Raw genomic sequence first — 16929 nt, 5'->3', positions numbered from 1 at the left:
CGCACACACACACACACACACACACACACACACACACACACACACACACACACACACACACACACACCTGATCCTAACATGTAATAATATTAAATACATAAAAACATAACTATGTTTCCGTAGGAAAGGATGTTAATAAACTTAAAGCAAAACTCACCGCATGGACAAACCACATGCAAAAAAATGAAATGGATGGTTTACATATGTCTGGCTTTTATTTTGACATACCGTTACAAATGAAATGGTTTACATATGTCAGGCTTTTATTTTGACAGACCGTTACAAAACAAACTGCGCATGCGCCGTGTGTGAGGGCAACAGCGTTGCCATGTCCACTTATTATAAGCGACTTTTGGCTTGTCTTTTCTGTAAAATAACTTGTAAATATTGTTGCAGCCGGGTTGCAGTTTTTGGGGGCTTGTTTCTAAAGTGTAGTTTCATATCAAGGACCTCCAAATTAAATTAATGTGTATTTTGTCTGCAAACCCTCATCTGTAAATATTTGATGTTAAAATGTTTCAAAAATATCTTTCAAAACTTCTTCAAGATCTACAAGCTCACAATGTCAAATTGTCAACTTGTAGATCTGCTATTTTCAAATAGGCGACGTATTATGTTTAAAGGGCTTCTTTTGGGCTTGTTCTCATAGACTCGGTCGCTTGTTTCTCTCTCGAAACGTGGCAACACTAGAGGGCAACTTGTTTTGCCATCATCACATCCTGCATTGAAGCTGTCTGCACTGAAACCACCAGATCAGGACTTTAACCACAGATTACTATGAATCTATAACTAACCATACAACATAACAACACTGTAACGTTTAGATCAAAGCTGATCTTTCGGCATAAACACAGATATAAGGGAACCTTGTTGTTGGACTGGGATCAGCATCACAGGAGCATCACGAGCTTCATGTTAATGTAATGCTTATGATGATGATGATCATTAACACACTGAGATCTGCATCCATGTGAAGGTAAATGTACAGCTATTGATTTATACACACCATGTATTATGCCAGCTGTCATCATAATGTGTACAGGAAGATATGGAGGCTACATCATGGATACAATAGCCATAATGTATCATAATGTGTACAGGAAGACATGGAGGCTATACTGTATACATCATCATGGATACAATGTAGCCTTGGAATGTAGACATGATACTGGATACATTGTATCCTGTATCATGTCTACATTCCAAGGTAGCCCTAGAATGTCTGTGATCTTACATACATTTCAAGTATTCCAAATACACAGTCATAGATCTCTCTCGGTCCCCCACTGTGTAGTGCCCATCTGCGCGGCCATAAAAGTGCTCTAAACTCCGTCTGTACTCACCCAATAATTAATTCCTAAGACGTGGAGTCATATTTTGTCCTCTAGTTTCATATCCATGTGAAAGTTCTGCCAGAAAACGTGTGTTTAGTCAAATATCTCCACTTATTCACGAGCTGCACACGGACGAGTTCTGTGCGACGCGAGGGGCCAGGAATGATTGCAGCACTGAATATACGTAACTTCCATAAGGACGCACAAATGTTTGGGACACACAATTGACAGGTGCTTGTGATTGGTGCGGGGTAATGAATCATCACCTGCCAATGGACCCTTCGCTAAACCCCACCCCAAAAGCGATTGTCCAATGCCAGCTTAGCAACCGTTGTTAGCCTGGCATAGGTCTGGCAAGCTTTCGTCACCTGCCATAGCTGTCAATGTTATTTCGCCCGCACACACACAATCATTTGCAACATAATAGCAAGAATAGGAATACCACGATAACGCAATGGTGACTATGAACCACGTACCCAAACCCGTTGGAGGCTGCTTTTCCCAAGCTGAAATCTGCACTTAAACTGCAAGGCTGAATATGGCTGTGTTGTTGAACACATACACAGCTTAACGTCAGGAAAGTTACACGACACGACTCACTCGCCCAGGTGGTGTCAATAATAGGCTACTAATCACCGTGATCTTAACAAAATTCAGAATCACAGCGCTGCCTGTTTCGGATTCCGCATGTTAAAGTATATTCATTCATTTGTTTGTCTATTTATTAACTGCTACTGTAGGCTTACCCTGCGGTACATGAAAACTCCTGTTACAGTCATGGATCAACTTCAACCTGGTGTTTGCACTTTCTCCATTTACGGTCCGTACATATATATAAACGTTCAGATTTCAAATATAAATTGCTTACCCTATGGCCACGGATGTTAAAATGATGCACGGGACTCTCAAAAGTACCCGTATATTCTGTATTGTTCAATAAAAAGCATTTTAATCCGATCGGTGGCCATTTTCTCATAGAGTTATAATGTATCAGTGTGCAATACACCTATCAACCGATAGGGTCGCTTTGTTGAAAGCATATGGAGAAATGGCCACCGATCAGATTAAAATGCTTTTTATTGAACAATACGGATGATACGGGTACTTTTGAGAGCACGTACATAAATGTAACATCCGTGGCCATGGGATAAGCACTTTATATTTGAAATATGAACGTTTCTGTAGATGTACAGGCTATAAATGGAGAAAGTGCAAACACCAGGTTGAAATTCATCCATGACGGTCGAGACAGACGACCGTCTTGTATCCATGGCTATTACTCCCTCTAACATTTCCCGTGTTTTTAGTTTATTGAAATAATGTCATGCACATTTGTCCAGTGCATAGCCTACTGCAGGCCTTGTTGACTAGATTTAGAAGAGATTTTGAAGCTATTGCTGCTGAAATGATCGATTATTTTTATGGGGAAAAGCCGTCATTTAACATGCAAGTCAATGGGTGAGAAGCAGAGATTGCCAGGCGCTGCCAGGCCTGGGTGTGACTAACTTCGCACCACCAGTCACAGAGTGGAGTGGGTGGGGCTTAGCGAAGGGTCCATTGTGTGTCCCAAACATTTGTGCGTCCTTATGGAAGTTACGTATATTCAGTGCTGCAATCATTCCTGGCCCCTCGCGTCGCACAGAACTCGTCCGTGTGCAGCTCGTGAATAAGTGGAGATATTTGACTAAACACACGTTTTCTGGCAGAACTTTCACATGGATATGAAACTAGAGGACAAAATATGACTCCACGTCTTAGGAATTAATTATTGGGTGAGTACAGACGGAGTTTAGAGCACTTTTATGGCCGCGCAGATGGGCACTACACAGTGGGGGACCGAGAGAGATCTATGACTGTGTATTTGGAATACTTGAAATGTATGTAAGATCACAGACATTCTAGGGCTACATTCCAAGGCTACATTCATTGTATCCATGATGTAGCATCCATATCTTAAAGGTAGGGTAAGTGATATTTTTGGGTTAAAACAAAAAGTATTTTGTTAAAAGGTTAAAGCACTATATTCTGATAGTAATCATTGCTATAGAGTGTTTGTTCAGTAACAGGAGTCTCCCTGTCTCTCCAGCTCTTTAATACCTACCAGAAAATACATTTTCTGGTAGGTGTCAAAATCTCAGCCAATCAGGAGAAAGTACCCATTTTTAAGCTTCATTTTTATAGTGTTCCAGTTCCAATTTTGCATGCTCATTTCTTAGTGTCATCACTTCCAATTTCACTTGTTTAATCTGTATCTTGATTGAGTTCTCTGTCCTGATTGGATAAAATTGGAAATGAAACTGAAACTGAAACGAAAATGCATTTTCTGTTTTATAAAGAGCTGGAGAGACAAGGAGACTCTTTTTACTGAACAAACACTCTATAGCAATGAGTACTATCAGAATATAGAGCTATTTAACACGTATTTTAACCAAAGAAAATCACTTACCCTGCCTTTAAGTAAAAGTATCAATACTGCAATGTAGAAATACTCTGTTACAAGTAAAAGTCCGGAATTCAAAATGTACTTGAGTAAAAGTACACACGTATTGGTATAAAAATGTACTTATAGTACCAAAAGTAGAAGTACTCATTATGCAGAATGTCCCATTTCAAGTTCTCAAATGCATAAGCATGGTGAGCTTGTAGATCTGCTATTTTCAAAAGGCCAACATGTACTGTATAGGGCTGAAGTGGTTAATGTATGTTTTGTAATAATAATCAATAATCCCTCATTTTGCTGGGGACCCCCTGGAACCCCCTCAAGGGCCCATGGGGTTCCCCTGACCCTACTTTGAGAACCACAACCACTGCTGTATTAGGGTTGCAACATAAATTATTGATTAGCCTATTGATTACCTTTTAATCGAATACTGATCTTGGAGTCAATTTTTTATATTTGTATCTTTTATATATCAAAGAATGAAGGGCAGTGGGGGGGGGGGGGGGTTCTAATAGATTTTAAAAAATCAACTAAATCAGATTTGACACCATTTGACTTATAGGCTACTACTTTGTACAACAGTGTCATGAAAAACAAATAGCGAAAATAGCCTATGTACAAGCTCACAACAAGCTTGTAGATCTGCAAAATAAAATAAAAATGTTATAATTAAGTTTTTTTGTTTAAAGGTTAAAGCATTATTTAGTGATAGTACTCATTGCTATAGAGCAGGGGTTTTCAACTGATTGTGAACCAGGGACCACCACCCTGATTAAGAATCAACCTGGGGACCACTGTTGTGTTGGGTGATATTAGAGCTAAGATTAGTGCTTTGCTAACACTTGCTACTGTGTGCATGCATTCCATGATACATCCCACTGTTTCTCAACCAGTGGTCCATGGACTACACAGACACATGCAATTATATGGCCACATTTCCTAATAATGATGACTCCATCAGGCAATCTGTTACACTTCCCCTTCTTGAGATTCTAACTCCCTTTTCTGTGGAATTTCTTGACCTCCGACTTCCCAGAAACTGACAACATTGACACGTCATCATATTCATAGGTCACCAGGTCGATAATATATGCACTGTTCCATGGAACAAGAAGAAAAAAACATATTGCAACATGGTCAGGGACCTTATGCAATACCCTCAGGGACCACAAGTGGTCCACGGACCACTTGTTGAAAACCCCGGGTCTAGCCTACAGCAGTGGTTCTCATCCTTTGCAGGCCGTGACCCCTCCAAAATAATCAGATTTGAACTGGGGACCCCCCAGATAAATATTTTGAAAATAGCAGATCTACAAGCTACAATCTTTAACTGTTACACCACTATTAAACACGGGTGCTTTGTTTTTGTGCAGGAGGAAGGAACACACTGACTGGTGCATCGTCATCATCCTCATCATCATGGGGAACAGGCCGTCCAGCAGCAGGAACGGGGTGGAGCCGGTGAAGACCACCCTGTTTGAGAAGCAGCCCGGTGGTCTCACCTACCGCATCCCCGCCCTGATCTACCTGAGGGACCAGGCCACCTTCCTGGCCTTCGCCGAGGAGAGGTCCTCGCCCTCCGACAGCGACGCCAAGTTCCTGGTGATGAGGAGAGGGACGCAGCAGGACGACGGATCTGTACAGGTATCACTATTTTATTTAGTAAACAGTATTAACACACCTCCTATGCACTTCATTTCAGAATCAGAATCAAAATATTCTGAAATCAGAATCAACTCCATTAGTCACATCACAGGTTTATAGGTGCAAGGCAATTAAAAATAAATAAAAGTAACTCAATCAAAGGCAGCAGCAAACAGACAGGTCTTTAGTTGTGTTTTAAAAGAAATAAGAGTGGCAACAGACCTGCAGTTTACTGGGAGTTTGTTCCAGATATGTGGTGCACTGCATATGCTTAACTAAATGCTGCTTCCCCATTTTTGGTTTTAGGAACAGAAAGCAGATGACCTGAGAGATCTGGATGGTTCATGATATTGCACAAGATCAGAAATGTATTTTTTGGCCCTAAACCATTCAAAGCTTTATAGACCAACAGTAGTGTTTTTTAAATCAGCGTAAATAATGTTTTTGTGTCTAAAAGTTTTGTGTCTGAGAGTCTAAATCTCATCAAATGGTGGTTCCGTCGCTCAAATGCCGAATAAATAATGGACCTTCATACGAAAAGGGTTGAAAGCCACTGATCTAGGCCTCAGCATCCTTCTACCGATATACTCACTATATTCCTCCTCTAGTCTGTACAATGTCCGGACCATTTCAGTCTGGCCTCTCAGGCTTTATCTCTGTCCCTCTGATGCACTCGTTCCTGATCCTATCCATCCTGGTTACTCCCAGAGAAAGTTGTTTTTGTTTTGTTCAAAAACATTCAAATGATTACTTTTCAAATATAGAGAAAACTAGTGCATCCATAATCAGGGATAGCCTTGTAAACCCTCCCTCCGGAAATCTCATTTCTATTTGATTCCAGGAGTGAGTCTGGCCTGATAGCCCATTCTGCAATATTGGCTGTGGGCTGGAGTTGGGCGGGAGTAATAACGTTGACTGACAACCCCTTCAGCCAATGATAATTTTTCCCCTTCAGCCAATCAGCAGTTCACCAGTCTAATGTGACGCAACGGGACTTTTGAAACGGCGATGCCCAAAATGGGTTGCCTTATTCGGATACATGGGTGTCACTACCCGCCCCTACCGGTTCTCAAAATTTTTATTTTTAAATAGGCTTTGTCATGATTAATTGACCACATATATGAAGTTAAACAACTAAATTCTATCCAAACGATTTATTATAAGTAAATTCCGTGCCTCAAAATAGAAGTTAGAGAGCTTTTTGAAGTAAAAAAATAGCCGAGAATATAGCGCACAAGAAAAAGATGGCTGCCGTTCGTGTTTTGGGCTCACTCGAACTCGCCACCTGATTGGCCAACGTAAGCTGTCAATCACACAACAATGAGCGACGACGCTGATAGGCTCGGCCGTTTGGCATACAATTGGCATACACAGCCAATATTGCAGAATGGGCTATCAGGCCAGACTCACTCCTGGAATCAAATAGAAATGAGATTTCCGGAGGGAGGGTTTACCAGGCTAAATCAGGGATGCTTAACCCTTTAAGACCTGCTGAGGCCATTCTTTAAAATGTTTTTTTGAAAAAAAAAAAAATTCCAAGATTTTTCAAAAATAGCAGATCTACAAGCTCATAGCGCGGCACTCGGTGCCGCGCTATGAGCTTGTATATCTGCTATTTTGTACAGCTTGCATGCTACTAGCTTGTATATCTGCTAGTAAGTACATCTTGCATGCTACTACGGCTACAGTACTACAAAGAGGAGAGAGCACAATTAGACAATTGGAAACACACGTGCCAATCAATTAACTCTGGCACCGCTCCCATTTTCCCCGTCGGTGAATTGAAGTGAGAGTTCACAGAAATGCCAATAAACAGCTTATGTATACAGTATAATATGGGAAAAGTGAAGAATTGGCTTCCTCACTCCCTGCATAAGCCAATGGCCCATGTCTGTGTGCAATTTGGGATCCACTGATCGACCCACTGAGGAGATGAATGGATGAGGTCGGACACATAGAAGGGCAGTGGTTTCCTCATCTAGTAGCAGTGGTGGGAAGTAACTAAGTACATTTACTTAAGTACTGTACTTGAGTACAATTTTGAAGTATTTATTTGTACTTTACAAGTATTTCCAATTTCCAATACTTTTACTTCTACTCCTCTACATCTCGGATCCAAATATTGTACTTTTACTCGGGGTTATACCTATGTTAACCGGGTTCTATGTTCCCCACTAAGGTTAGGGTTAGGGTTAGGTCCTGTGTTCCCCGCTCTCCCTAGAAAAGCGGGGAACATAGAATTATTTGAAAACTTTAGTTACTAGTTACTTTGTAGATTATTATTATTACAAAACATACATTACCCACTTCAGCCCTATATACATTTTGGCCAATTGAAAATAGCCGATCTACAAGCTCACAATGGCTTGTAGATCTGCTATTTTCAAAAGATTTTTATTAATTTTAAAACTTGAAATGGGACATTCTGCATAATGAGTACTTAGTACTTTTGGTACTTTAAGTACATTTTGATGCCAATGCTTTTGTACTTTTACTCAAGTAAAGACTTTTACTTGTAACAGAGTATTTCTACATTGCAGTATCGATACTTTTACTTAAAGGGATACTTCACTCTCGGGCCGGGGACACATTTAAAAAAAATATTAAAAATAAATGAAAAAAGTTATGGAAAATTCATGGCCCCCTCACGCATTAGAGTGTCCTACTAATGCGTGAGGGGGCCATGAATTTTCCATAACTTTTTTCATTTATTTTTTATATTTTTTTTAAATGTGTCCCCGGCCCGAGAGTGAAGTATCCCTTTAAGTAAAACATTTGAGTACTTTTTCCACCACTGTCTTGTAGTATGATGAGGATAGTACTGTAGGATGGATAGTAGCGTAGCCCATTTACAAGCTAACAACACGTTGTGATGCAGCGCGGTGGGGGTTGGGAGTATATCGGCATTTTTTTCAGGACACTGTAGTGTTTATTATACTTTAGTACAGGGGTCTTCAACCTTTTTCAGGCCAAGGACCCCTTAGCTGAGAGAGAGAGATGAAGCAGGGACCCCCCACTACATTGTTTACAATTGTGTTGCAGATTAAACTTTTTCATAGATTCATTGACTATCATCAGTATTGTGTAAATTCAGTTTTTTTGTTCATTTTAGACATTTAACTACTTAAACCTTCAATACTTAGTACTTGAATTGCTCCTTTTACCCCTCTACACCAAATCTCTTTGCAGAAAATAGCCGATCTACATATTTCTTTTTGTCTAAATGTTTGTCTAAAGCTCTCCTTTGAATAGGGATGCTAGGGTTCAAGTGGTTAAACTTGTAAAAAAAACATATCCTATCACACAAAGATTTGGCGGACCCCCTGTAGTAACTCAGAGGACCCCCTAGGGGTCCCGGACCCCCAGTTGAAGACCCCTGCTTTAGTATAATAAAGTATGGCTCAAGTGGTTAATCAGAATAATCAATTACGTTAATTATTTAAAATATATTTGTATTTTTTCATGTTGATTCGTTGATATCTTTTTATCAAAAAAATTGATACAGAATAATAATAATAATAGAATAATCATTAAGAAAATAATTCATAGCTGCAGCCCTAGCAAGCTATTGTATTAAACATACTCTACCATACAGATAGGTTACAAATAATGTTTTATTGATTAAAATAAGTTTAAAATGCAGCTTTTCAAAGTGCTCCTATAGCATGGTGAACCTACTCGTTCTCATCATGTGTTTCTCATTATTGTGTGTGTGTGTCTAACCGTGCTGTTTTAAAGTGGTCCTCTTGCGAGGAGCTGTCGACGGCACGTCTGCCAGACCACCGCACCATGAACCCCTGCCCGGTCTACGAGAAGACCAGCCAGACGGTCTTCCTGTTCTTCATCTGCGTGCTGAGCGACACGCCGGAGGGCCGTCAGATCATCACGGGCCGTAACCAGGCCCGGCTGTGCTGCGTCACCAGCCGCGACCACGGCCGCACCTGGTCGGCCGTGCGCGACCTGACGGACGCCGTCATCGGCAAGACGGTGCGGCGCTGGGCCACGTTCGGCGTGGGCCCCGGCCACGGCATCCAGCTGGCGGGCGGCCGGCTGATCGTCCCTGCCTACGCCTACTACATCCGCTTCAAGTGCTTCTCGTTCCCCGTGCCGCTCACGGTGCACCCACGCGCCTTCTCGGTGTACAGCGACGACCTGGGCCAGACGTGGCACCTGGGATCGATGCTCCAGGGGAAGTCGTGCGAGTGCGAGATGGCGGAGATCATCGACCACGAGGGCAGGAGCCACGTGTACTGCAACGCCCGCAACACCAAGGGCCACCGGCTGGAGGCGCTGAGCGCCAACAGCGGCCTGTACTTCGACCGGCCCCGCCAAAGCCCCAAGCTGGTGGAGCAGCGGCACGGCGGCTGCCAGGGCAGCGTGGTCGGGTTCCCGGCGCCCGAGTTTGTGGTGAACGACGACGCGGCGAGCGGCCGCGGCGGGAGCACTTCCTTGCTGTCGTCGGACGCGCAGACCTGGCTGGTGTTCACGCACCCGACCAGCCGGCGTGGCCGCCGGGACATGGGCGTGTACCTGAACCGCTCGCCGCTGCACTCGTCCGGGTGGGACTCGCCGTGGATCGTGCACGCCGGCCCCAGCGGCTACTCGGACCTGGCGTACGACGCGGACGCCGAGCGCTTCTCGTTGCTGATGGAGTGCGGCGCGGAGAGCGAGCTGGAGCAGATCGCCTTCGTGTCGTTCACCCTCAACGACATCACGCAGACGGTCTATAAGAATTAAACCACTTAAAGGGATAGTTCACCTTTTTTTGTCGCATTCCTAAGACAATAATTTGATGACCGGCAGCGGTTCCGGTAGGAGACACAAAGAGTCTCCTTTGTGTCTCCTACCGGAACCGCTGCCTACCGGTCCGCTGATCATCAGCTGTCAATTAGTTTGTCAATTGTTTTTATTTTTATTTTTTTATTGGATCTTTTTTATTTGATACACTTATTGGTTTTAGCTCTTGCTCATTTTATTTTCCTATTTGTCTCATCTGTTTAAGAAAGTAGGTAGCTGATATATTGCACTTTTACCTTAGCGCTACAGTACAGTAGGTACTGTATACTCTTAGTTGCTTGTTTTAGAAGAGAATGCACTTAAGACTTCAGATGATTAGTAGTTTTCTTGCCTACCTATGTTGAATGCACTTATTGTAAGTCGCTTTGGATAAAAGCGTCTGCTAAATGACTGTAATGTAATGTAATAAAATTATTGGCTTAGGAATGCGACAAAAACCAAAAAATATCCATGAATTCAAGTCTCCATGGAGTGACTAATCGATAGAAAAAAAGACATTTTTTTGTGTGAACTATCCCTTTAAACCCTCTAGCTCTTTGAGAACTGGACTTGAGTTACAAACTCTACTCTGACCTGCTTTCTTCCGTCCACAACCAAATCTTTTTTTGCCAAATACAGCTCAGGCTGTTTTTGGCGTGGCCTTTTTCGGGGGCATTTCATTTTAGGGTTGGGATCCGAAACCCGGTGGAACCGGATCCAACTTCGTCTCCGTCAACATCTGGAACCGTTTTCCGGAACTGGTTTAATCATACTGTCATCAGAGCTGGTATCTGGACTTCACGTCTGTTATAAACATTACAATATACCGGTGGTTCTCAAACTAATCTAAAGGACCAACCATAACTCTTGAGAGTGTACAAATGAAACCAAATGGACCCGTAAGGGTCCAACCCTGGTCATTGTAGGCGGAAAATGTTCAAACCCATTCATTCCGGGAACGCGTCTGTCATTTTTAAGATTTCTTTGGCTATTCAAAAATAGCAGATCTACAAGCATATAGCGCGGCACTACAAGCATATGAGTGCTGCGCTATATGCTTGTAGATCTGCTATTTTTTTAAAACTCTTGAGCATTTGTACAAATCTTTGAATATATGTATTTTTAAAAGCAAACATTTGTAACTCAAATCTTTGCTTCATGGGGGAAGAAAACATTTTGAGATGGGGTTCCGCAGCCAAATACATTATCTAGAAAAAATGCCCCCCCCCAGAAGCACAAATCGGAGTTAAAAATGTTCGCTTTAAAACATATATATATATATATATATATATATATATTTGCACACATTTTCCATGATTTTTCAAAAAATCGCCAAAGAAATGTTAAAATGACATTGACAGTCTTAATGGATTAAGAAAACAGCAAAGATCTGCTACTTTTTAGCCGCACCACACCCTATAAAATAGGGCTTCAGTGGTTTAATGAAAGTGATCTGAACCTGAATTTTGTTGTCCTTTTTAGCTCTAGCAAAGCTGTTACTATACAACATTGTGTTGTCTTCTTAACATTATTCCTGAGCCCTAACATGGAATAACTAATCATTTTCCTGATGGGTGAAAAAAAAAATCTTCTAAATTTCTAAAAAACTTTTATTATTATGTTTATTTGACAGGGACAGCGTACACAACAAATGTACGGCACCAGCTTTAGCCAAAAGCTAATTTCCATCTTTAGTGTTAAGTGGTAGTGGCACTGAAACCTGCATTAAGTGCATAAAAGCGCCAAATCTTATTATACAACCCTTTAACAGAAGAACCCCTTGATGCATGCGTTGTATGCATATTGGTTATGGGGGGAAAACTTTAATATAAACGTTGTTATGTATGTATGTATGTATGTATGTATGTATTTATGTATGTGTGTTATGTCTTGTGATAAAAGTGTCCAAAAAAAGTTGAGAAAGCAAGTATAGATTTTCTATTAGTTGTGTAAGGCTGATTTGATGGCATGGCCTTAAGGAATAACATTTTCTTTTTTGTTACTGTATGTGGGCAATTATGAGCAGCATGTTTCAGCATGTATGATTGTGATTTTTGAATTTACATGGTTGTTCTGGTTAACAGGTTAGTTGTAGCTGTAGAGAGGCAGGCATGTCCTAGCTGCCTGCCTCGCTTGTTTTGCTGTTAGAATCAGACATGTGTTGCCTCACAGAGGACTTTTGCACTGAATTCATAGATGGATACAAATATATGATATTTCTGTCATGTTTAGTCCTGCCATGTGCACTCACTGTCTGGTTCAGGTATGTCCATATCTGGTGTCAATGACAAAGTAAGCGTTCCAAAAAATTCTATGTGAGTTTTTGTAGACTTTTGCAGATTGCAAGTTTTTGTAGATCATTGTAAGCTTGTAGATCGGCTATTTTTGCACAACACCGTCGTTCGACTAAACAGTATAAAATAATAGAACTCAAGTTATTAACCTGCCAACCTGTCAAGCATTGGACAACGTTTATTCATTCAAGTGGCTGTTGCCAAATCTAATGTGTCATTACTGCATACATACATTATGCTTTCTAATCAGGCAGCCCTGAGGTCGACAAACCTGTACTGGCCCAATGTGTGACCAGTAATAAACCTGTACTGGCCCAATGTGTGACCAGTAGTAAACCTCTACTGGCCCAAATGGATTCTCAGTCGCCAGTCATTTGGATTCCATAGAAACCAGCATGCATGTCATGCACCGAAACTAGCTTCAAATGGCTACAAACCCACAAACTTGTGAACTTGTAGATTGGCTATTTCCGGTTATTAATTATTTTAATATTAAAGAGCATTTGAATTAGCAATAGAAGCATCTTCCATAAAACCCTAATATAAAAAAAACATCTTAAAGCCTCAATATGCGATTTCTAGTTGTATGTAGAACCTTTCACGCTGTTTCATAGTCTTCTGATTTAATTTAGCTTTAATCCATGGGCCCAGTGTGTGACCGGTCACAAACCTGTGCTGTCTAATGTGTGCCAAACGCTTACATGTTAAACCAAAGCTGACCATATTGCAGTTGAGTTTTATCCCTGCTGTTGTTGGCCTCTCTCTGCCACCGTCTCTAACAAAAGACATGTGACCTGCAATGTCAGTAGCCTGGAAACTAGACAAATCTGCCCGTGCATAAAAAAGAAGCACTCGGCACGTTAGTCTGGCTGGTTGTGATTGATTTTCGCTGCCCCCGAAGTTGTGGGGCACTAATCAGGGCCCAGTATTCAAATATGGGGCGGGTTTATCAGAGTGCCGCGCTATGAGCTTGTAGATCTGCTATTTTTGGAAAATCTTGAACAAATATTTTTTTGATTTTTTTCAAAAAACTGTTAGGATTTAGAAAACATTTTTAAGAATCGCCTCAGGTCTTAATGGGTTAATCTGTCCCTTGGAAAGGCAGGTTCCACACAGAGATTCCCGACTAATATCTACGCAGTGATATTAGTCTGACCATGCCAGGCTACAATGTCGGTGGCATTTAATAATGTGCAATACGCTACTGTATGCAGAGTTTAATACCAGAAATGGGACGTCCACCAAATTCAATATATGGCATCTACTGTTGCGAAATGACCAGATTATGATATTAAACATAAAACTGTATGTTTTGTAGAGTTATGGACATTTTAACGGACACATTTTCAGATCATGATTTATCTTTTTCCTCCACAAAATGCATGCAAAATGCAAGAATCCTAGATTCTTATATTCTGGTTATCTCTTATATTCTGGTTATCAACAGATCAACTTGTAGATCAGCTATTTCTACTACTTTTGATTTTGTTTGAAAGTATAAAATGATTGAATATGTGAGTTCTTTGTGTTATTTGTCATATCTGCCTTGTGCAGGTTTTGATTACGAAGCCTATAAGGCAAACAGAAATAGTTTTCATTCATAATGTTCCAATGTTCAATGCCAAAAAACACAATTAACTCGTTAATTGCGATTATTTGTGTGACAATTAATCGTCAACTTAAATTTGTAATGGTGATAGCCCTACATACAGTACAGTGATGATCAGGATTATTATGGTTAAACTAAAACTAACAAAATAACTAACTGAATTGACAAAACTAAACTGAAGTAAAAATATAAACGAGACTTTACAAAAAAAACTATAACTGAGACTATTGTGTATGTTTACAAAACCCACTAAAACAAACTGAAATCATAGAGAAAATGTTTCACAGAAATCTTAATTTTTTTCTGAGCTTGTTGAATATTGCCCCTCCTTACTACCCCATATTATAAAATAATGAGTTTTAACTAAAACTAATAAAAACTCAACTAAAACGAGCCATTTAAAAAAAAAACTTTACTAAACCTTGGTCACATGACCAGACCAGTCACTTCCTGCTCCCTGTCCCTGTCTATTTTGGACTCTTATTACAGTATGCATGAATAATGTGTCATGTCTGTAAATAAAACAAACAACTTGTGACATCTTGTCTCTAGATGTGATTAATTTTGCATAATGGAGGTTTCTGTGGGGCGGAAACCTCATCTCCATATTTTTACTTTTTGTGTTTTTTCGTAAATGAACGCCCCACTTGATCCTACAACAACAGTGTCACACAAAAGCATCAAAAGCAGCAGATCTACAAGCTCGAAACGCGGCGCGAAGCGACGAGTTTTGAGCTTGTTTTACCTATCATTTTATAATGGACGATTTACTTTTCGGAGAATTTCTTACCTTTTCTATGATGTTATGATATCCTAGGATGAGTGGTACCGTAGAAACATTTCACAACTCCATAACTCCAACTGCATCCCGGGTCCAGGTTTCACAAAATCTCGTCTAGCAAGACAATCACGTTGCAGTGTTCTGTCACTATGAACGTCATATCTCACCAAAAAAACAACAAAAAAGCTGTTAAAATAAGCGATTTAGCGCAAGGACCATAGGCCCGTTTGTAGCTGTGGTGGACCCGGGATGGAGTTATGAAATCTTTCTACTGTACCATCATTCTAGGATATCATAACATCATAGAAAAGGTAAGAAAACTGTGGGGCAAGATTCCTCTTTAAATAGGCATGACCTTTGGGCAAGTAGAACATGACGGGCAAGTGCTTCTGAGACCTTAGTGTCAACCCCTGTATCCATTGCCCCAGTATTGCATGTTTTCTCTGTGAGGTCAGGTTTCTCTGATACTGTAGATGGAAGGTTTGAAAGCAGAAATCATGATGCATTCAATTCAGGTCGTCGTTTTATCTCTCTTTTTTTCTTTGTTTTGCAAGACAATAAAATATAAGTTATGCAGGCAAAGTTACAGTGTCAGGGTTTGATTGAAGTCATCAATGTACATTGGCAGCTATCTTCAGTGGAACTGTACATATATATCGTCAAGAGTCACAAAGCTCCCCTTCCAAGAATTCTGTCATGAATCATAAATTCAGCCTTTTTTTTCTCATTCATTATCTCATGACAAACAGTTAAACCTATTTACAATGTATATCTGTTATGCTGCGTTCACACTGGGAGCGACAAAGCTACAGGCTACAAGCCGTTTTTTTGTATTTACTTACAGTAATAACTGCACGACGAGCTACAAAAGCTACAAACAAATGTTGAGCTGGTTTGAACTCATTCTTGCCGTCAGCCAGTTCTCTGTCTTTATGACTATGTTTTGCACCCTGTCCGTCTGTCTGTGGACAGCTAATGTCTGGCACCGTTCAGAGCAGAAACTCTGCCCTGAATTTTTCAGATCGGCCTGTTATAGCGCCACCAGGAGGCAGATTTTTGGAAAAAGCTTTTTTCTTATATTACTCCTACAGATGTTGTCCAAATATCACGCAAATCGGTACACAGTATCTCTATAGTCATGTGATCAGGGCCGGCTCTAGGCAATTTGGCGCCCTAGGCAATATTTTTCCTGGCGCCCCCCCCCCCCCCATTTAAAAATAAGAGCACCTCAGTCTCTTTTAAACAGAAAGTAATTCAGAGGACAGGAGCCTATCCTATGTCTGACAGCGCCGCGCCACCACAGCACCACCTAGAGCCTGCCTAGGGCGCCCCCCCTAGTGGCGCCCTAGGCAACTGCCTAGTGCCTACTCTGCCTAATGGGCACGCCGGCCCTGCATGTGATCAAGACAAATCTGTCTGATTTTTCATATTCCATCCTGATTGGCTAAGATTGGCTTCCAGAATTTGCAGGATTTTTCTATTTTGAACAAAATGCCTCAAATCATGAACGCAGCGCGCGATTTCCGTGAAAATGTTCACGTATATTCCCACTAGGCAGAGGAAGAAATGCCACCCTTTTCACATTGGCCTGTTATTGCGCCACCAGCAGTAACATTTTTGCAAAACACATTTTTAGAACAAAATGCCTCAAATCATGAACGCAGCGTCCGATTGCTGTGAAAGGCCTAGGGAGAAATGGCACCCTTTTTGCCTATTATTGCGCCACCTGGAGGCCACAATAACCTACCTGACCTGGCGGAGACCTGTGCTCCGAGGAACACTTTCTGGCACTTTCCGCTCGCTCACACGAACACACGCTTGATGACGTCAATGAGCGTGTTGAGCAACACTTCAACGGCAATCTGGGAACCCATTCGCTCCTCCCATTTATTAGTCCACTTCCTCCCCGGTACTTCATTTATTCCTACTAATGACAATACTACATGTTTATGGCAGTGGTGCTGACAGATTCTGCTGTTAGCAGAACTGTCTTGAGAGATTATACTTCAACGGTGACTCTGCAACGGTGTAGCTGACCACGCAGGGTCGTT

At 41.3% G+C, this 16929-nt stretch overlaps 1 protein-coding gene across 2 annotated transcripts; it reads left to right on the top strand.

Annotated features, from left to right (window-relative positions):
- The first annotated feature begins 708 nt into the window (after nucleotides 1–708).
- Nucleotides 709–11154, top strand: neu3.1 (sialidase 3 (membrane sialidase), tandem duplicate 1). 2 transcript variants are annotated; one of them, XM_080435540.1, is made up of 3 exons: nucleotides 709–976; nucleotides 5148–5418; nucleotides 9157–11154. In XM_080435540.1, exons 2-3 carry the CDS (start codon nucleotides 5194–5196, stop codon nucleotides 10153–10155), a joined length of 1224 nt encoding a protein of 407 aa, XP_080291666.1. In that variant the 5' UTR covers nucleotides 709–976; nucleotides 5148–5193; the 3' UTR covers nucleotides 10156–11154. The 2 variants fall into 2 exon arrangements, with proteins under 2 accessions (XP_080291666.1, XP_080291667.1); XM_080435541.1 differs by having other exon boundaries at nucleotides 709–982; nucleotides 5155–5418.
- The last annotated feature ends 5775 nt before the right edge of the window (nucleotides 11155–16929 follow it).

Source organism: Gymnoscopelus braueri (genome assembly GCF_963280865.1).
Source record: "Gymnoscopelus braueri genome assembly, chromosome: 8".
Lineage (NCBI taxonomy): Eukaryota > Metazoa > Chordata > Actinopteri > Myctophiformes > Myctophidae > Gymnoscopelus > Gymnoscopelus braueri.
The sequence above is the reverse complement of the archived record's forward strand: the minus strand, read 5'-3'. Positions and strand labels throughout refer to the sequence as shown.